General features: G+C 49.7%; 1 protein-coding gene and 1 long non-coding RNA gene across 6 annotated transcripts in view; both read right to left on the bottom strand.

Annotated features, from left to right (window-relative positions):
• PRICKLE2 (prickle planar cell polarity protein 2) overlaps positions 1 to 21403 on the bottom strand; it is a 320594-nt gene that overhangs the window by 26721 nt on the left and 272470 nt on the right. For all 5 annotated transcript variants that reach the window (XM_082727019.1, XM_082727022.1, XM_082727020.1 and 2 more), the window contains 2 exons: positions 18450 to 18636; positions 12546 to 13418 (listed from right to left, as the gene is read on the bottom strand). In XM_082727019.1, coding sequence (XP_082583145.1) covers positions 12546 to 13418; positions 18450 to 18636 — 1060 coding nt within the window. The remainder of the gene's footprint in view (positions 1 to 12545; positions 13419 to 18449; positions 18637 to 21403) is intronic.
• LOC309862898 lies at positions 108 to 3113 on the bottom strand. Its single transcript, XR_014310778.1, has 2 exons — positions 3029 to 3113; positions 108 to 2998 (listed from the first exon to the last, which is right to left on the bottom strand). It is a non-coding gene; the product is annotated as an uncharacterized lncRNA (long non-coding RNA).

Raw genomic sequence — 21403 nt, 5'->3', positions numbered from 1 at the left:
TCAGTGCTCCCCGGGGGACTTTGGGTTCAGCTGGTGGAAGACAAAAGGGGTGGTTGGGGGTGGGGAGTAGATGATACTTCTGTGCACCCACAGAAGAGGATTTAAAATTCTTTTTTTTTTTTTTTTTTGCTGTCCTCTTGGAGCTCAGAGGAAAGCTGGAATAAAAACTGTCCTCGGGTCTGATGGGCTCCATCTCTTACTGGCAGATAAAAGTGTGGCACCCAGGGGCCCTGACTACTGAGGCCCCCACAATAAACAGATTCAGAGAGCAGAGAATGACAGAGGAAGCCATCTGCTTCTCCCGGCGGCTCGAATCCCAAGCAGAAAGCAAGCCACAAAGGACAGTGCTCAAGGTGATAGAAAGCCCAGCCACTTATAGCTCACCGTCCCCTCAAGGATGGTGAGATCTGGGCTGCATGGAGAACCATCTGAGAACCCTGGGGCCAGGCTGGAATCCCCCCACCCCCACCCCGGGGCCAGAGCTTGAAACACATCTGCAGATGAGGGCCTGGCTGGGCTTGTTCCTGCGGCTGATAACGATCTCCATGGAAAACTTCCACTGTTGTCTGTCCCCATTGTCTTCCCAGCTCTGGGCCCAGAGCAGGGCCTGCTTCTCATCCACAGATGGAAAGAACAAATTAACTCCTGTAAGCTATACCGAATGGGAATTCTCTGAGAGGTTAATTGATGCTGGGGTGGGTGGGGGGGGGGTAGTGGAGGAGGAGGAAGGGAAGTCAGGGAAGCAAAGGCTGAAGTCCAGGAGCTGGCAGGGACCCTTCTGACACGGGGAGGGAGGGCTCCATTAGTACTAATAGTGTTACACGGGCAGAATTAGGCCACAGATTGCGGTAGCCTCTTCAAGCTCAGAGAAGGCTGGAGACTGAGATCCAGGGAGAAAGGGTCTCCCGCGGCTCTTTCTTGCTGCGATCACCCCTGAAGATCCAAACAGCAGGACTCCCCACTTTGGGTGTCTGCGTGGGTCTGGACTGCTCACCTAGGCAGAACTGCCAGGTATCACATATCACGGCCCATCTGTCGATTCCTGCACCTCGGAAGGATTTCTGAATTCCATTCGCGCTCTCCTCTCCCTGGTTAAGTGAGCAAGGGGCTGAGACACAGTTAAAGGAAGGCGGCAGGAGGTCGGCACTCTGGGCCCCCACCGATAATAAGAATAATAATAACTCTCCAATATTGAACTTGCCGTGTGCCAGACATGCAATGAGGTGCTTTCTGCATACTACCCCACGCTTCACGACGGCCCCGGGGGAGAATACATTGATAATCACACTAGGGGATGCTAAGGGAGTGAGAGGTTTAAGCCACCAGCCTGAGGCCACATAGCTACAGCGGCAGTGCGATTTCAGCCAGGTCATTGTGACCCTTAAACACTAAACCCCAGTGTGGGCTGCAGCTGGGGTCAGAGTGAGAAACACAATAGGCTCATTCCACTGCAGGGGGTACTTCTGAAATGCCCGGCCTGGGAGGCGCCTTCTAGAGCCATCAGTTCGGGATTCTAAGCACCTGCCGTGGGAAGGGAAGACTTCCAAGGCAATAGTCTAGACCAGGCTTTCTCCGCCTTGGTGCTACTGTCTCATGGGACCAGATGGCTCTTGGTTGGAGGGAAGGTGCTGTTCTGTGCCTTGTAGGCTGTGGAGCTGCACCCCTGGCCTCTACCCACTGGAAGCTACTAGCAACCTGCACCCCAAGTTGTGACAATCAAAAATGTTTCCAAGTGGCGTGCCCAGGTGGCACAGCCAGTTGAGTGTCTGACTCTTGGTTTTGGCTTAGGTCATGGTCTCAGGGTCGTGGGATCAAGCCCCTCGTTGGGTTCTGTGCTCAGCATGGAGTCTGCTTGAGATTCTCTCTCCCCCTCTCTCTGCCCCTGCTACTCGTGCTCTCTTCCTCTCTCTAAAATAAGTCAGTCTTTAAAAAATTGTCTCCAAGCATTGCTAAATGTCCTTTAGGTGACAAAACCCCTACCCCTCCCCACTCACCCCTGCTGAGAACCGCTGACCTAGACCACCCTGCTCACCCCGCAGGGGCCTTTGTGTCTATGTGTTTATCCCAGGTAAAGAGAATTTCTCTTCTGATCTTCTTACCTAGGACCCAGTATCCAGATATAAAGAAGGAAAATTTTTTTTTAAAAAAATGAGTTATTCTAGGCTGTTTTCTCTCCTCTCCCTTCCAACTCTGAGCTCAATCTGCTTCCAAGGAAAAGACACAAGGAAAGCCTGAACTGGACTTTCCTGCCTTTGAAAGTCAGTGCCTCCAACTAACAAGGCAGCCATCAGTAGCCTGCTCCTGCCGGGCTGAGACACCCAGGCAAGGTCCAGCAGGCTCACCGCTGGGAAGCCCAGAATCCCTGCCAGGGCCAGTCACACAGGCGGTCAGAATCAGAATAAGGCCTCCCAGGTGGCCCCAGACTGATAAAACCCTCTGCGGGCAGACGGGACTGCACGGGCTGAGTCCAAGAATGAAGAATCCCTTATACTCTACAGGGCTGAAGAGTCAAGAAGCTGTTCCAATGAAAGGCCCAGAGAACAGAAAGGAATATACCAAAGGACGTGTTTTACTGCTTTCTGCAAAGAGCGAAATGAGCACGTTTTTGCCCCAGTCCTGGTACGTGGGAGGGATAAGACAAAAGAGAAGACAGGGAGCTGGGTAGTCCACAAACGGGGCCATCAAACCCTCAGGGAGCCCAGAGTTGAGAAAGGCTTTTTTCTGGATCCCAGGAAAGGAGTGGAGGAAATGGGTCTGTTCTAGTTAAGTGGAGGGGGAATTCAGCAGGACATTTTTAAGCTGTTCAAAGTTTTTGTACCAAAGAAAACACTAGGCTTTTTCTTAGTAATTTTGTGTTGGAAGACGCAGACTTTATCTTCTAGATGGTGCCCCGCCTGTTTACTCAGCCTGATTTGTGGCAGCTGCCTCCCAGAAACACGGCGTGCTCTGGTTTTGATTTGGGAAGGGTAGGCGGGAGGAGGTGCCTGGCGGCACACCGCTGGAAACACACACACACACACACACACACACACACACACACACACACACACACCACACACAACTACCTGACTGTTCATGGTGATGCGCCTGAAAGTTATTCGAAGTTAACCAACCAATCAACCCACTTCCAATTCATGAAAACTGTGGTCTCCTGGCCTTCACTTGCACATCGATTTCCAGCCGAAACAGGCCCTATTTGGAGTCAGAGTATTTTATGGTTCACCTTTCCTGCTGCCTTCCATGACACTACCAAAACCACCAAATGCTCGTAGCAGGTATCACTCTCTTTCATAGTTAGCCCAGACTGAGTGCTTAAGAAACACACCCTCCGTGTTTCAGATAACATGCTCTTAGCTTGCTTAGATGCTATTTACGGTACCAAGGGCTATCCGATGTCAGGGACATCTTCAGAACTTTTTAGAAGAAACACAATCCAATTTTTCTTTTGTCCAAACAGGAGGCTGGACTCATGACTGAGAGAAGATACAAGAGGGGTACCATCGGCGAGAAGAAACTTCTAACCACAGACAAGGCGGCAGGGAGGGCTGCTTACCCCAGCATGACCTGGGTTTCTCTAGCTCAGTGTTTCGTAAACTTGACGGACCTAAGAGTTCTGTGGGGGCGTCTGTTAGAAATGCTGATTCTCAGGTCTGGCCAGTGAGAGACTCTGTTTGCAGACTCAGATGGGCCCAAGAACGTGTACTGTTGACAAGCATCCCAGGTCAATGGGTGGTCCCCGGGGAACGGACTGATGGAGAGATGGTGACTGTTTACATGAAGAAACAGACTCCTCAAAGCTGCCCCAGGTGACTTGTACTAGGAAGTGGGGTTTCAATCACACTCATTTCCTACTGATCAGGAGGCACTTTGTGTCTGCGTAGAGGAGGGGCGGTTGGGCCAGGATGGCAGGCACGGAATCGCTGACGGGCCTCCCAGTCCTACCAGAACACCCCATGGAGGAGATGCTCAAGTAAGGAGGTCAAGCATCTGGCGAGAAACTGTGCCAAAGTATTTAGAAGGTTTGATTATGTTTATAAGAAAAGAGGAAGTCAAAAAAGTACGTTTTTGTTGCTGCAAGTCAAAGGAAATGTAGATTTCAATACAAATCAGTTTGGGAGCCTCTTAAGGGTCCCATTCCAGGAACACGGTGACGTCCATTCGACTGGATATTAACGCAGCCATTAAACGTGATGTGATAAAAGCCACGAAAAGAAGCTAATAACAGAATGCAAATGAAGAAAGTCAGGACCCAGAACCTTCAGAATGTCTACAATTCAGAAAAAAATATAACATGCTGGTATACAGGGAAAAGATATGAAAATTCACCAAAATATTCACACTAGTCAAGAGGTAAGAGCTATGATATATTTTCCCCTATATCTTAATTGTTCTCTTGTAGCTGTTCCTAGTTGCCCACATTTAAAAAAATAAATCCTAAAAAATCTGAGTTTCAAGGCCATTACCAAGTGGGTGTGAGCGAAGTTATTTCCTGTTGTGAGATTCCTACATTCAAAAGCTCCAAGAGAAATGCACACAGGTCCTTTAAAAATTTACTTTACAAAATCTGGTACCAGTCTGAGGTGCCTGTCGGCCCCCTCCCTCCACCCTGGGCCCATGTTCCTGTGTTGCCTTTTCAGTAATAAAATGAATAAAATCAGCAACCTTTTCTCTCCTGTCAGCAACCATGGTTACTTATTCTGGGTAGAGATGACTGCCCATGCCCAGGGAGGTTATAAATAAGCCTTCTGAATGGTTATTAAAAACCAGGACACTGGAAAAATTTCTCTGAACCCAGAAAATGTCAGCGAGACCGTGACCTGAAGCAGGCATGCATCGGGCCCTCTGGGGTGGGCTCTGTTCAGACTGCTCTGTCCACTGCCCCCTCTCCCTCTCACCTGGCCCCGAGAATATCCTCGGCTTCCACACAGCACGAAATTGACCCAAAAAGAGAAACACAAGATGAACAGATTCTACCGCGACTTTCACTCAGTTGGTTTTCATCGGGGCCTTGGTCTATGAGTCCGGTTCACAGTCATGAAATACCAGTAAGGGGACATCGCTGTCATAAGGAACACAGAGAAAGTCACCCCGTGGAACCGGTCAGAAACCTGACTCACACCTTCAACACTGAGCTGAGGGGTTGGGTTCTGTCCAATCTGCCCTTGCAAAACATCCCCTTGCCAGCCTGAATTCCCCGCATTAAAATCACCATGGAGACATGCCCCCTCGTCTCCAGAAAACCATGGCAAACATACATAATGGACATATGAGGTCAAGTTCACATGACGGCGCTTCCGGAGGAAGGAACCAGACCCTGGATCAGTCCCGGAGGGATGCTCCCGGGATAGGCTCGGGAGCAGGTTCGTGTGCTGTTTACTTCCTTGCAGTACAATCCCCTTTCCTTCAAAAATACTACCTGGATTTGTCTTTGGGAAGCCCATGTCCATTCTCAATCCCTGCAGGTTGCATGGGCTGCACCCCATCCCCTAGGTCCCAGGATGGGCACGTGACTCAGGATGGACCAAGCAGAGTGAACATTCCTCCGCTCCTTCCACCGCAGGAGGTCCTTTAAGAATTGTCAGGTGGGGGCGCCTGGGTGGCTCAGTGGGTTAAAGCCTCTGCCTTCGGCTCAGGTCATGATCCCAGGGTCCTGGGATCCAGCCCCACGTCGGGCTCTCTGATCAGCAGGGATCCTGCTTCCCTTCCTCTCTCTCTCTTTGCCTGCCTCTCTGCCTAGTTGTGATCTCTGTCAAATAAATAAATAAAATCTTTAAAAAAAAAAAAAAAAGAATTGTCAGGTGACGCAAGTCAGGCAAACAGGACCCCACTCTGGGGCTTTGGGTGACACTACCTCGTGCTAATGGGTGTTAGCCTGGAGTTGCCCACGGCCATCTCAACCACCACTGGGAAGAGCCCACCTGAGAACGAAGCCAGCCAGTGGGGAGGAAGTAAGAGCCCAGATTGAGAGAGAGAGAGAGAGAGATGGAAAGAAGGTGGGTCCTCACGACATCATTTGGGCACCTGGATCCCGCTGTTCCCAGAACCCAAATCCTGTGAACTTTGTGGACACTCGACTTAAAACAAACTCATCTGTGTACACCCAGTTGGGTTGGGCTTCTGACACTTGCAAACAAGAGTTCTGCCCTTCTCATGAAGGAAGACAATCCCAGTGTATTCTCGGTGCTGGCCCTGAGGCCAACTGACAGGACTCTGGGTTTTCTAATCTGTAATTCCGGACCGGGCCACCTATCCTTCCCAGCGGAGGGGATGAACAAAGGATCTGAAATTGTGAAATTCATGAGCATGACTGAGGTGTGGCCGCTCAAGTAAGAGGGGGGTAGCGAGGAACGGGGTTTCTGGGGGCTGGGGGGCAGCTGGTTAGGAGGTTTTACCCAACCAATTAAATAAAGAAAACTGGGGTAGAGGATGCACATCCAAACTATGCAGAAGAAAAGGAGCAATGTTCCTGCCCAGAATTAAATATAGAAATGTTTTGCATTATAAGGATTAAAAAACATTGCAGACATTCTTGGTCAAGTGAGCTGTTCCAGTTGGTTCTTTCAACTCCCCTCCACCCCTTGTTGTTCTCTGGTTCTCTCCCAGTTTGCCAGCAAGGCTGAAAAATTATCCCATGACTCCCTGGCCATCAGTACATCTTGTACATGCATCTCGGTCTTGCACAACAAAGTGTCCCTTGTCAAGGTGTGTCGGTGCCACAACTGCGCAACACTCATCAAAGGCAGCAGGAAGTCCTTCCGGACTTCTGCTTTGGCGGGGTCTCTACATATCCAGGCCAATGACATGTGCGCTTTTAGCTGATGGCGGCCTGGGTCAAAAATCAGAGTCGGCAAACTCTTACACAGTTCTAGGTTTTTGACTTGATCTTCTCTGTCTCTCAGAACCCTTCCCCCAAAGGCACGGTCAACCTGCCACTTTTCTCTCCTAGGTCAACATCCTATCGGTCTTCCTCTATCAGTCTTTACTGCTGTTTACACTGTGGGCCTTCTTTCATGTGTTTATACTTGCCATACATTCCTACCACGGGGCCTTTGCACATGCTGTTCTTGCTGCCTGGAATCCTCCTTCCCTTGTCCCTTAAGCATCACTTTTTCAGGATATTCCATCTAACCTCCCTGTCTCAGCTCTAACTCTCTTTGCATGCCCCCTTAGCCCACATTTACCACAGATTTAATTTCATATTGCACAATTCAATGCTTCTAATCTATTGAACTCCACTAGACTGTGAGGAGCAGGAAGGTAGGCTCTTTGTCCACTTTTGCTCAGCACTGTATCCCTAACCCACTGCACAGGCAGTGGCACCTTCTTGCTGGCACTGAGTACTTAGTGGACATCAGGCACTATCCTAAGTTCTTTACAGGAATTAACTCTTTAATTCCCACAACACCCTATAAGGCACTGCTGTCATTTTATTTCACAGATGAAGACATTGAGGCATCAAAAAGGTAAGCTCAAGGCCACATGGGTATTAAACCACAAAGTCCAATTTCCAGCTCTGGCAGACTGGTCTACAGCCCATCACGGGGTAGGCCCTCAAGTCACAGTGGCTGGCTGCATGAATGCACAGAAACCATCCTTTCTTTACTCCCCTCCACACCTGTATTTCCTTCCTTTAGGTCGCAGCTCTCTCTGACCCAGCCACTCCTCACGGCACGCGGCTGATCCTCTAGGAGAGCTGTGTTCCCAGCCTCACTGCTGCGCTCCAGCGTGCTTTGCTGGGGACAAGCTAACCATCTCCAGCTGTCCTTTGGTGCGCCCTTTGCCTGAGGCAACAGGTCCCGATTTGAACTCTCCTCTTCACCTGACTCTATTGTGACTTGAACGGTGGCCCTGACTTGTGGTACAGCCTTCCCCTGATCTCTGCAGGGGCCTCCCACCAGGCACCCACCCCTGGACCGTCTACACCTGTCTCCTTTGTCTTTAAGTTCCCCTGACCCACGCAGATCACCTCGGACTACCAGCTTTGCCTTCTGCCGTGCTCTCCAGCTTCGGTCCTGCCCTGCCCAGGCCAGACGGACGTCTGCAGACTGGCTGCAAGAGGAAAAGAAATCCCGATCCCGACTGTGACCATGCCCCTTCCTGTGGGGACTCTATCAAGGAGGTTGAGAGCAAGTGCCTTGCAGGTGGAGATTCTGGCTATCAGTCGTGACCATGGAGAGGTCACAAATCCTGTGGACTTGAGCATACTTCCCTGTAAATGGGCAAAATAATCAGACTTATCTCACAGGGCTGTTATGAGGATTTAGAGAGACGTTACATGGGACATCACCATCATGTTAGACCATAGTCTGTGATCTTACAGTTGTCACCCATTACTACTATCATCACTGTGCACATGTCCATGGTATGGTGGTTGAGGGCACAAGCCTGGAGCTAGACTGCCTCCTGCTCCTCCACTTCCAAGCTGTGTGGGCTTGAGCTACACAGCCTCTCTGGGTCTCACTTAGGTCATCCTTAAGGGGGGACTAACAGTGGGGTCCACCTCCTCCAGCTATGGTGAGCTAGTTCACACAAAGCCCTTAGAATCTACCTAGTACGTGCCCCACACCCCACAATGCCAGTAGCTGCTGCTATTACTATGTGCAGTACTAGGGTCACCCAGGCTGCAAGCTGCTTTGCGGGCATGTTTAGGCAATGACAGGGTTCGAGAGCTTCTTCAGGGCTCTACATGGTGCTGGTGTCAATGGCTGACGGTGCTTACTTGACTCACTCCATGTGAGCCTAATGGGTGGATAGTATTTTCCAGAGACAAGGGGCAATGTGCTCCTGGTTCTAAGCAAATCAGGACGGGGCAAAGCCCAGCTCTAAGGCTGGCAAGTCCTTGAGGCTGTTTTTCCAGATCTGTTCAAAGGAAAAATGCTGCCTACAACAAGATCATGCTTTATGCCAGATTGAACACAACAAACTTATTGAATAACATGAGTTATTGACGATGGAAGGAAAAAAAAAAATCCATTATCTAGAAAACTAGCTTTCACCTGAGGATTAAGGTGTTTTGGCTAAGCCTTCTATGACCCATACTTGTTACTCACAGACTGGGATTCCAGGATATAAAGATAACACAGTTCTACCTGCCTCCTTAGCACAGTAGGCAGCGCGTCAGTCTCATAAAGATACACAGTTCTGAGCACTGCCTTCTCAAAAGACGAGGAACTTTCTAGCAAAATTTAAATGCAACAATGGGGTTGGCAGCAAAACAACTGAGTTTCCAAGTCTGGTCAATACCATGTCTTGGGTGCATGCATGGACGTGTGTGTGTGCATGCAGTGTAGGATCTAGAAGGCTATCTAAGGTTTGCTCCAGTGACCAAGAACGAAGCAATGCTTAGAAGATGAGCTGCAATCTTTCTTCCATACGGCTGTGTCTGACAGATCTATGGAAACACAGGGGCACAGAAGGCATTTCTTCAGTTCCCTGTTCCTCATGCTCTTCGCACGCTGGTTTAAAAAAGGAGAGCGTCCCACAGGAACATCTGCAAACCTAAAAATGCAAACCTGCGCAGCTGGTGGACGCTGGGAGATGTCAGTAGCCAAAACATTCATGGAGACCCAATCTGTGCACCAGTATGCTTGGGATAAGAATGATGAAAATGCAGTCACAGCAAAAAATATCGGGTGACCCTCGTAGAAGGTCCTCTGTGTCAAAGACTACATTAATGAGTTTACATGCATCATCATAGACTTCTCCCCAAAACACTATGAAGGATGTCCTGTTACTCACTAAATTCCACAGATGAGGTGACTGAGCCTTACAGAATGTAAGCAGTTTGTGGAAGGCCACCCGGCTTGGCCATGATGAAGGCTGGATGTGAACCGGTCTTCCAAGCCATTAATTGACAATCTGAAAGACTGGAGCTCCTGTGAGAACCTCCCAGCAGACTAAGGATGGGGTTAACTCTGGGCCCGTCCGACCAGCTCCCTCCCGCCAGCTGTGCTGTCCAGAAAGGGTGGCTGCCAGCTACACGTGGCTACTGAAGTTAAATGGAATATCAAATTCTGCTCGGTGCCCTTGAGCACTTGAAACGGGGCTAGCACAGCAGATGGCCTCGAAATTTTAATCTCATTTAATTTTCATGAATCCGAATTTCAACAGTCACATGTGGCTACTGGCTTCACGGGGCAGTGCTGATTTCTGGATTTTTTTTTTTTTTTTTTTTTTTTTTTTGGGTAACGGTATCAGACACAGTTCAGGGAGGCGTCTCCTAATCTCAGAGTCAGAGGGACATACAGTGCTTTGCCCAAGAGCCCTTAGAAAATCATGGGGATAAATACATCTTCTTTAGGATGCGAGATGGTACATTCTTCAAACATACACCACTTGACCTTTCCAATATTTCCCAACACCTAGATCTGATTTTCTCCCAAGTCACTGCATGAGGTCAATCAAGTCAAACAGACAAGCCCACGGACAGCTGCTCTCAGACAGTGGCTGCATCAGCGTCAGCAGCAGCTGGTTGAAATACAGGTTCCTGCCCCGCCCCCCGGCCCCCACCCCCCACCATAGGGTCTGATGCAGGAGGTCGGAGGGGACTCCCTGGAGTCCATTTTTGCATCAAGCAGCCAATATCAAATGCATGTGGTCTAGCTTCGAAAAATGCTGCTTCAGAGGCTGAATTACCTGTTTATCTTCTGGCCTCTTAAATAATTATAGCATATACATTTTTCAAAAACAGCACACACTGGGCTGAAAGCCAGACAGTCATCACTCGGCACTAACTGCTCGCTTCTCCGACATGCGGTAAGGCGCTTAGTCACTAAGGCCTCGTTTTTGTTTCATCTGAAACAGGAGGGTAACGATACCTGCTAGTTGTCCTCTAGGACACACAAGAACACAGACATGAACGCATCTCAGAGGCGTAAGGGTTACAAACATCCTGCGGAGACCTCCTAGGACTTACAGACCTGTTTGCTGGTTGAAAAGAGTTTAAATAGATTTCACATTTTAAAAATCCCCATGTTTAGCTCGTCTTGAGGAACTGGAAGTGTTGGCCACCTGGTATGATGAACAGCACCGCCCGGGGGTGGGGGTTGAAGGCACACGTTCAAGTCCCGACTCCATCTTTTAAAGGCCAAGTGACTTGGGGCAAATTCTCCAACGTCTCTATGCTTCAGTTTCTTCCATTTTGACATGAGACTCTTAATAGTATAACCATTTTCTAGGGCTGGGAGGGTTTCCTTAAGTGAGTTAATATTTATGAAGTGCGTAGAACACAGTCTGGCACAGGGTAAGAGCTACGTTGCTGCTGGGTGAATAATTAAATATCGTTACACATGGCAACGACCCGCTAGAGCTGAGCTGGGGCTGTCACCTCTGGATGGGGCTGGCATGTACAAGTTCATCACAAGCACCGCCAAGACCCATGGAACTCTGGGGTCCCTGATGTAAGGGGTAGGCGTGCGTCCCCCTCCTTGGGTGTTCCACTTATAAGGGAAGCACATCTTGGGGCAGTCCTTCTCAGCTATCGATGGCAAAGGACCCGTTTTTAATTTTCAACCCACCATGGGAGAATATGAGACCCTCCTGAGCGTGGAGGACACACAGCCCATGCCACACACAACTCACAACCCACGACACCCTGACTGGTCCACACTTGGACCAAGAAGACGAGCCTGCTGGGCACACACTTGCGGCAAGGTCAGATCGTTCCAAGCGTTCCTAGACATTGTCATTTTTAGTACTTGTCTTGCTGCAGACTGCGGTTAGCTTCCATGCTCAGACTACCCATCGCGGAGTGCCATCTTAGAGAACTTCCACATCCGTCCCCACAGGTCCCACGGGCTGCACCATTTGTCTGGAGAAAGCAGACACTGGATGGTCTCTCTCTCTTCCCCCTTTGCTCCTTTTCAACCTACTTCCCTTCTCCTGTCTGCCCACATTTCTTTGGTCTCCATCTACACATTGAAATGAGCTCCCTAATGCGATACTGGAGTTTGGGACAGCCTTAGAAGCTGTCACAGACGCCGTGGTGTCTCAAGCATGACCCGGTATTGTGAGTACAGCTTCTGGCTCATAGCTGCCTCTTATTCTGAGTGCTGTCCTTGGCCAACAGCCCCTGCCATGCCCGCTGCCCCTACCCACAACTTCGTCCAGGAGCCCCTCTCTAGCAGCCCAAAGCCCGTGACTGACAGATACACAGTACATGGGACTGTCAACCCCTGTCGCAAGAGGGAGCCAACTGTACAATGCAACCCATCCTCCAGAGCCCCCTGTGGGGTCAGGCTGCAGTCAGATGCCAGCTAAGATAGCATTCCCTGCTTGGCTTCTCCCCCAATGCCAGCCTGACTCTGACTCCCCTTCCCTGGGAGCCCGCCCTCACTGTGTTGCAGACATCCTCATCCCTGCCTCAGGCTCTGCTTACAGGGAAAGTGATCGAAAACAGAAGCCATCTGAAACCACACTTCCCCTCCCCAACACCCTGCTGGAGGAAAGCGCATGGCAGGAACAATACGAAAGTCCTGAAGACCAGCCTCGGGTCACCTAGAGATCATTACCTCTCGCATTCTGTTTTCCAGGTGACCGGAACATACCTGTTGCATTAGACAGGGCCAGTGACTCCATGGAGCCTGGAGGGGTCTGCTCTGTGGGTGTCATGTTCTCGGTGTACTTCAGGGAACTGATGGGATGGCGGGTCCGGCACTGCTGAGTGGCTATGCCCCCTTCCTCTTCCTCCTCCTCCTCGTATTTGGCAACTGGGATGTTGCCTCGGGTCTCACTAAAGCTCTGACTCGACATATCGCTGTAGCTCTCCTGGGATCTCAGCCTTCCCGGGTAATAGTCCTCTCGGCATTCCTTCATGAAGCTGCCACCGTGCCCCTTCATGGCCATCGAGGAGCTCCTTTTGGGGTTGCTGAAGTGCTTGGCCCACATGTCGGGCTGGGCCCCGGCCCCCTGCCCTCCCGGACTGTAGGAAGTTCTGATGTTGCACTGGCTGAGAAGCTGCAGGGGACTCTGGGACGGGTTCTGCTCCATCTTGTTCCCGTAATGGTAGGGCTCGTCGCGGCTCCGCCAGATGGGGTCCCGGTTGAGGCTGGGCGTCTGGCTGGACAGGCTGAGCATGTCCATCTGTAGTGACAGGGGGTCCACGTCGGCCGACAGCCGGTTGGCACTCACCTGCAGCTGGCTGTGCTGGTTTAGCATGGGCTCCTCCGTCTTGCTCTTGTTCTTGCCGATTTTGGCACTGCGCCGGGACTCCTTAGCCCGGGCGTTCTGGAAGGCCGAGTCGGATGAGTCAGAGCCATTGGGGTCCTCGCCGGCACTGCAGGCCCGTGAGCAGAATATCTGGCCCTGCTTTGGGAGGAAGGGCCGCCCCAGGAGGGATTTCTTACAGTGAGCACAGCAGAAACAGGTCTCAGTGGCATGCCAGTGTTGGCCGTCATAGGTCATCTGACCTTGGTCGATCCCTAGGGATGAAAAAGACATGGAAGAGGCTGACAAGTTTGCTCGGAGGCCTATGTTAGGATGTGAGACACACAGCATCCAGGTTTGGCCCAGGGTTCCAAATACAACAGAATAAAATAATTATAAATCAATAATCAGGACCTCACATAGATGGTATTTGCGTCCTTTTATGAGAACCCCCTTGTTCTACCAGTCAGCTGCTTCTGAACTCATTTGCTCTGAGCAGAGAAAAAACTAGATCAAAATGGCCTGTCCATGCATCCTTCTGCCTGGGACAGATTCTCTCAGACAAAATTATAATCATGCTGCTAACACAAGATACAGAACTGCTCTAAGTGCTCTGCTTATACGTAAAGTCATTTAACTCCGCCACTGTAGGAGGTAGGCTTCTAATCTGATTTCCATTTCTCAGATGGGAAAACGGAGGTACAGGAGGGCTAAGTAACTTGCCTCACTCAATGCAATTAGGAATCTCGGGTGAGATCTGTACCCGGAAGTCCTGCTCCTAACTGAGAAACTAACATTTCCTTTTCACTCTCCCCGGGGGTCTGCTCCAATGCCAACTCCTTAGAGAAGTCTCTCTACACATCTGAGAGCATGTTCTCCACAGCTCTTCACCCTGACCTGCCATATTTTTCTTCAGAGCAAGAGCCCTGCTTGACAACACACGACTACATGTGTGCATCTGCTTATTAATTCTCTCCCCCACTGCAAGGGAAGCTCTAGGACGACAGGGTCCTTAAGTTTCTGTGGCACGTCCAGGAACATGGCCTGACATATTGGAGGGTCTCTTTATAGAGTGAATGGATAACCTGAAGCCCAAACTGCCCCCCCCCATTCAGATGAAAAAAATCACTGTTAACAGTTCACTGGAAAACATAAAAATGGATTTCAACACTTGGTAAGGAAAAACCTGGGTGTGGTTCATCAAAAGCAGCCTCCATAAGCACGCACACCTTTTGCTTAATGTCATCAGGGAAGGAAGAAACACACTTGCTCCCCATGCAAGGGCTGTCCCTGGTTTGCATAATCTTGTTACACCTGCCCTGCTGGAACCTTCCAGAGGCCCAAGGGCTCTTGCTTCTCAGCATCTCTTCTGCCCCCTGCTGGTTCCAGGACTCAATCTCTCTGGGGGCCACCAACTTCTTGCCACCATTGGGCCATGAGTTTCGGGCAGGGCTAAAGCCATGCCTGGACCTAGTACCAACCAGTAAAAAACTGTATTGCCCAACCTGGTGGCTGCTTTCAGAGTGGATCTAATTCCTGCACTAGTCCAACGGGAGAATTACATGGACTCCCCTAGAGTGCCTCCCTACGTCACTATCTCAGCAAGGCGCTCTTTAGACAGCAGTTGCTAAGCTGGTAGGATGGAAGTCTGGATGTGGGGCGGATGGGGGGACCCGCTCCTGTAGGGGGATCCTATGGGGCATGCAGTCTCATGCAAGTACTATAGAATGGAAGGGGACCTGTGCAAGACTCCTGATTTCTGATAATAAAAATCTTCCCAGAAATGGAGTTCTAGTGTTGAACCTCCACCTTTAGGGGCTAACAGTCCGGAACCCAGACCTTCCGGGAATCACCCTGATAGCTGTGTCTGGAGAGGTAGTAAATGAGAAACTGGAGAACAACCTCTAAAGAGAAGGACAAGAACAAAGGGCAAAAGCCAAGCAGCTGTCCCGGCCTCCTCTGCTCCCCGCCCCTACCTTCAGGTCCCTGGAGCCCAGGGAGAGAAAGGCACAAGCTCTCTCTTATGAGCTCTGCCCCAAATTAAGGGGTCTTGGCTGATTTGGGAGTCTGGTCCTAGGGACGAAGAGGAGACTTTCAGAGGGACAGGAGCGCCACAAAGGCCACTCGAAGGCAAAGCGGCCACTGTGGAAATCCACGCCTTCTCATCTGAGCACTCCCGGGAAGCGTGAGAACTGACGGAGCGGGATTAGGGACGGGACCCAGAGTCAGGGGACCCAGAGCTGCGGCTCCATCCACACTTTGTCCCAAGGCTCCTGGGAGGAAGCAGGGCGGGCTGCGAGGTCTGAAGTCCTACAGAGGGAGGCTTCAGGAGTCAGTGAGGAGTCTGAGGAAGAAGGTTCCCACCCGGGCTGCATCCTGTGACACAGCTGCCGAAGCCCATCCGCCCGGGGTCCGATCTCGGCCCGGTGGCTGTGTGACCCTAAGCAAGTGGCTTGATCTCTCTGTGCCTCAGTGCCCTCTGTGGCAACACAGGGCATGACAACAGGTCTGGCTTCCCAGGGTGGTTGTGAGTTAATAAGCAGACGGTGCTTAGACCTGTATCTGCCAACTACTCTCACTGCTCTTTTTCTTCTATTTTCATTACCTCCTGATGCCCAGCTCCCTTTCTGCTCCAAGGGCCACTGCCCGGGTGCAGTCCAGGAAAGGCTCTGGGGCTGGCTCCGTCTTCCCCGCCCTCCCCTGCACAGGGCTGTGCTCACCCCCGCTGCCCAGCATCCCCAGCAGCGGCAGTCTTCCCTGCTCCCCATCAGAGGCACACAGGAAGCCTGGTTCCCGGGTTTGTCCCCCACCAGCTGCCTCTCCGAGCTTCTGCAAGGAAGCCGTGCTCCAATGTGGCAGTGGGGCCCCAGTAGTGGGGACATGGCCTTGCAGAAGGCTGGGCTGGGGTGAGGCGAGGCGAGCAGAGGGGAGGCAGGTGACAGACAGAACGGCCCCAGAGGCCATGCAATGCGGTCCCTGAGCAACATCCCTGATGTCAGACGGTCCTCTGAACTGGTCCTGAACTCAAAACATCTGGAAAAGGGCTGTGCTGTTCCACATCTAAGCGTTCCTTTTTAATTCCCCCCTCTAAGCTCTGTAAGCCCTTCTCGGAGGGTGTTTGTGTGTCTACTGCTGCTCTAGCCTCGGTCTGTTTATAGGACTGTTTACTCGGCGATGCGCAGGCAAAAGTACCGTTGCCCTGGCAACGGCCGCCTGATGCACGGTCCACTCTGAGCGGCTGTATAAATATGGAATATTTGTGTAATATGGTCAGAGCAAAGCACCAGGAGATAGTGGTATACAGGGTATACACAGCACACCCTTTCACTGTTGCAGGAAAATGAGATTTCACAGAAAAGTAGATGAAGGGAGAAACCAACCAGGGACCACATTTGAACTACAGCAGTGATAACACTGCAGGCCACAGAGGTCCCCCTCTCTGGCAAAACACTGATGCCTTTTTATGGATTTGCAAGGCAGGAGAAGGCAGTGCCGATCAAAGGGGTGAACAGCTAGAAAGGGAGAGAAAGAGAAGAAGACAGAGGGGCTTTCTGAGGCCGACCTGCTGTGGTGACAGACAGATTTTTCTCTCTTCCAAGTTGCTGAGCAAACATTCTAAGTGGCAGTTTCTGGAAAGGCTTTGAAGCCTCAATGGAAAGGGACAGAAGAAACAGCAACACTAGCGAGAAGGGGGGTTGTTGTGGTGGCAGGAGAGTGTCTGTACCCTCGATGCCTACTGGCGGACCCAGAATCCACGCACAGCGAGGCTGGCTCCGGGACGGGCACAATTCTCCCCTCCCCCTTCCGACACAGCCCACCTGGCCTTCCTCACGTGGCCAGCCACCTGTCCACAGAGAGCTCCCCATTTCCTACCCCTTAGCATCAAATCAAGTCCGTTTCCTTATTTTGATCTTGTGAGAAAGGAAAGCCAGTGGGTCCTTGGTTGAGGCATTAGGCCGTGAGAGGGTGAGGCTGTCAGGGCTGCAGGGGGAGGTGAATCTGACTGTCACCCAGGCCCCAGGCTGGGACTCCAACCCCGAAAGGCCTCCTAGAAGCAGGCCTGAGTCCGGGGGACAGACTGCTGGACCACAAAGGACCCCTGAGCACACAGTAGGTGCGTTGTCTGCAAAGCTGTGATTTTTAGCAGCTCCCAAAGCTCTCCTAAAGACTAGCTAGGTTTTCATCAGAATGTATCACTTCTGACGAGGCAGGGAGGCCATGTGCCTTCTTTTGGTTCCTGATAAAATCCTTGACGTGAGGCAACATGGGCTCCCAGACGGATTACCTTCACATCTCCCAACCAGGGGCAAGAAGCTGGCGGCTTCTGAGCAGATTTCTTGGAAGGGCACAGCCGCGGGAAGAGCAGGCTGCTGGCCTCTCTGACAGTCACCCCCTGGCTCCTTCTCAAGGTGCCACAACAGACGGTTGGATGAAGAAGCCACAGACACAGCCTGGTCTGGAAGAGCGCTGAAGGGTTGAACAAATCTGTTCTTTGCGAAGGGAAAATGATCTCCATCGCCACAGATCTGCTGCTTCTTTGGGGGAGTTTATGGCTTATGAGCTATTTCAGGTTCTCTTGCTTTGTATTCGGCTGGGTCAGCTTTAGCTGATTTTTTTTAGGACATGCTTGCCAGAAACCATTTGGTTTTCTTGACAACCCCTTCCTACCAAGAGGAATATGCTGGTTACTCCCTCTGCTGATCCTCAAGTTTTCCAAGGAGACTGTGGAAGACATCTGTTTACATTTTCCCTCGGAGTTTCCTTCTGGGACCTCTCCCCCTCCCCCGGGTAGGGGAGCTGTACATCACATAACCCCATGTTGGGGGTGGGCCTATGACTCAGGCAGACCAACCGAAATACCCTCTTCTCTTATTTCTAGGGTGAAACCCGTGACCAAACCAGGGATGCTAAGGTTCGTATTTGGAGGAGCTGATTTGGATACTCGGACAGACGTGGCCCCACTCCTTTTGAGAATGCAAGTGCTAAGGCTCTGTATAATTGGGCAGTCCTCTTAGCCAGCATGCGAAAGCAGCTTGCTTTTTACCAATGCCAACAGAAGGCAAGCAGTGCTGAGACACAAAGGATAAAAAGACCTCCAGACTTTAAACCCTTGAACCATCCATACCTGAAGCAAGCCCACTCCTTGGCCTTTCTGGAAACGTGAGCCAAGAAATCCCCCCCACACACACTTTTTTTTTTTTTCGCTAAGCCAGTATGAGGTGAGAGCCAAAGGGTTTATAACTACACCAGACACTGAGGAGACCCAGTCACAGCAGGATTAAGCTAAGCACCAAACATTGCCTCACCTATGTGCTGGGCACAGGTGTCACAATATTCTGCATACAAGGACTCGAAGCAGTGGCAACAGTAGGGTCTTCCCTCCTTCATGATGTAGCGCTGGCCGCCAAGCACCGTCTCGCACTCGAAGCAGCAGAAGTGTTTCATGTGCCAGTGCCGCCCCTCAGCTTCTGTGCATTCGTCTGCAAAGATGATCTAGAGATGGGGAAGCCAAAGGATCAGTGGTTAACACCCAGCCAGGAGAATGCACTTTAATGGAGAAGAGCTTACAGGCACCCCAAACTAGAAGGATGGGAAAGCAAGACTTTCCCACAATTTACTCAATTAAAAAATCTATCTGTATATGTCCTGTCCTACATCTCTATCAGTGAGCACACTGGGATTTGCCTAAAGCACAATTAACCACAGTTTTTGGTCTGGCCAGATACTAACTGAACCACATTTTAATAAGAGAAATAAAGTTCTACCCTAAAGAATAAAAAGCAAGACCAGTCACCAATGGCTCGTGGGCACTTTGGACAGCACGTCCATGTCTTATTTGGCTGATGCAACATCTTTTTAAAAATAAGAAATGTTATTTTAACACGTAAGCTTCTGGTTTCTTTGTTGAAAACAAAGTATTTGAGAAGGAGGACTCCTGCTTCTAGATGAGTGGTCAGTTCTCCAGTTTGGTCCTATCTTACACCACTCGTTGCTCTCGTAAAATGAGTCACCTTCGTGTACACAACCTGTCTTGCCCTAGGAAGCATTTGTGTTTTGACCTCTAATATAGACTTTTAAAATTTCAAAGCATGGACTTCAAAGCTGACTACAAACCACAGTAATCCAGGCAGTGTGGTCCTGGTGTAAGAACTGACATAGAGATCAGTAGAAGAGAACTGAAAGTCCAGAAACAAACCCAAACATTTATGGCCAACTGATAATCAACAAAGATGCCAAGGACATCCAGTGCGGGAAGGAACGGTCTTTTCAACAAATGTGGCTGGGACAGCTGGGTCACCACATGCAAAAGAACGAATCCGAGTCATATACAAAAATTCACTCAAAAGAGATCAGAGACCAAAGGAGCTGTAAACTATAATGCTTACAAGAAAACACAAGTGCAGATTTTCAGGACCTGGATTAAGTGATAGTTTCCTCAGCTATGCCATTGCAACTGTAAACAACAACAACAACAACAACAACAAAAGGTAAAATTGGACCTCATCGGAACTAAACTCTTCTGTGCTTCAAAGAACATCAAGAAAATGAAACTGTAACCACAAAATGAGAGAAAATAGTTGCAAAGCGTGTATCTGACACCTAGGATCCAGTCTGAATTAGTATCCAGAATATGCAAGCAACTCCAGAATAGAAAGAAAAATTGCTCAATTAAAACAAAACAAACAAAAAAACCGGCAGGGGATTGGAATACACAGTTCTCCAAAAAAAGAAGATACACACAGCCAATAAACACATGAAAAGATGCTCAACGTTATTACCCATCTGGGACAGACGTATCAAAACCATAATGTGGGGGACGCCTGGGTGGCTCAGTTCGTTAAGCGGCTGCCTTTGGCTCAGGTCAGATCCTAGCGTCCTGGGATCGAGTCCCACATCGGGCTCCTTGTTCCATAGGGAGCCTGCTTCTCTCTCTGCCACTCTGTCTGCCTGTGCGCTCGCTCTGTCTCTCTCTCTCTCTCTGACAAATAAATAAATAAAATCTTAAAAAAAACAAAAAACAAACAAACAAAAAACCATAATGTGGTGGGTATTAAGAAGGGCACGTATTGCATGGAGCACTGGGTGTGGTGCATAAACAATGAATTTTGGAACACCGAAAATAAAATTAAATAAAATTTAAAGCAAACAAACAAACAAAAAGAACCATAACGTGATACCATTTTGCACCCACTACCATAGCTTCTCTGAAAGAAAGTCTGCATTCCCTCAACTTGGGCACAGGATTACCACGTGACCCAGCAATTCCATGCCCACGTATATACTCAAGGAAACAGAAAATATATGTCCACACAAAAACCTGCATATGAACGTTCATAGCAGCACTGATCATAATCTTCAAAAAGTGGAAAGAACTTAAATGTCCATTAACTGCCTCTACCTAACATGACCTATACACGTGACTGAATATTACTCAGCCTTGGGAAGGAATAATATAGCCATACACTACAGTGTGGATTAACCCCCAAAACATTACACCACATGAAAGACCATGTCCAGAAAAGATCACACATTGTCTGATTCCACTTATGTAAAATGCCCAGAATATGTAAATTCATAGAGACAGAGAACAGATTAGTGGCTGCCAGGGGCTGGAGAAAGGGGGAGAAGGGAAGGGACTGCTAATAGATACAAAGTTTCTTTTGGGGTGATGAAAAGGTCCTGGGATTAGCCAGCAGGGAGAGTCGCACAACTTTATGAATATACTAAAACCCACCAAATTGGACAACTAAGAAAGGTGAACCTTATGATAGGTGAATTATATCTCAATAAACAAAAATTTCAAGACACCTCAATCATCATATTCTATTTGCCATTAGATAACAATAAAGTATTAGGAGCACTAATTTCCAGAGGTAGAAACTGAGGCAGGAAGGTAAAGCGGCTGCTGGAATCCTGGTGGAACTGAATTCGGTTTCCCAAATAACCATCTAGAGGGTCTCTCCAGAACATCACCAACAGCATTAGAATACAAATTAGTTAAGGCCGGCCAACTTTCTCCTAAAAAAGCGAACCCTCCCTAGGCAGGCAGGAGTGGGCTGTGGCTGAGAAAGGGGAGTGCTGCTTTGCAGAAGCCCACACGACCGTTTGCAGGGTCAGATGGAACCAGAAATCCACTCTGTGCAGAAGGAAACCCCTATCCAACATCCTTCCAAAATATTCCCATAAAAGTGGTCAGGTTTAGAATATTCTCTTTTCTCCTCCAAACTTTTTTTTTTTTTTTTTTTTAACTTTTTGCAGG

The sequence above is a fragment of the Mustela nivalis genome (assembly GCF_964662115.1).
Source record: "Mustela nivalis genome assembly, chromosome: 1".
Classification (NCBI taxonomy): domain Eukaryota; kingdom Metazoa; phylum Chordata; class Mammalia; order Carnivora; family Mustelidae; genus Mustela; species Mustela nivalis.
The sequence above is the reverse complement of the archived record's forward strand: the minus strand, read 5'-3'. Positions and strand labels throughout refer to the sequence as shown.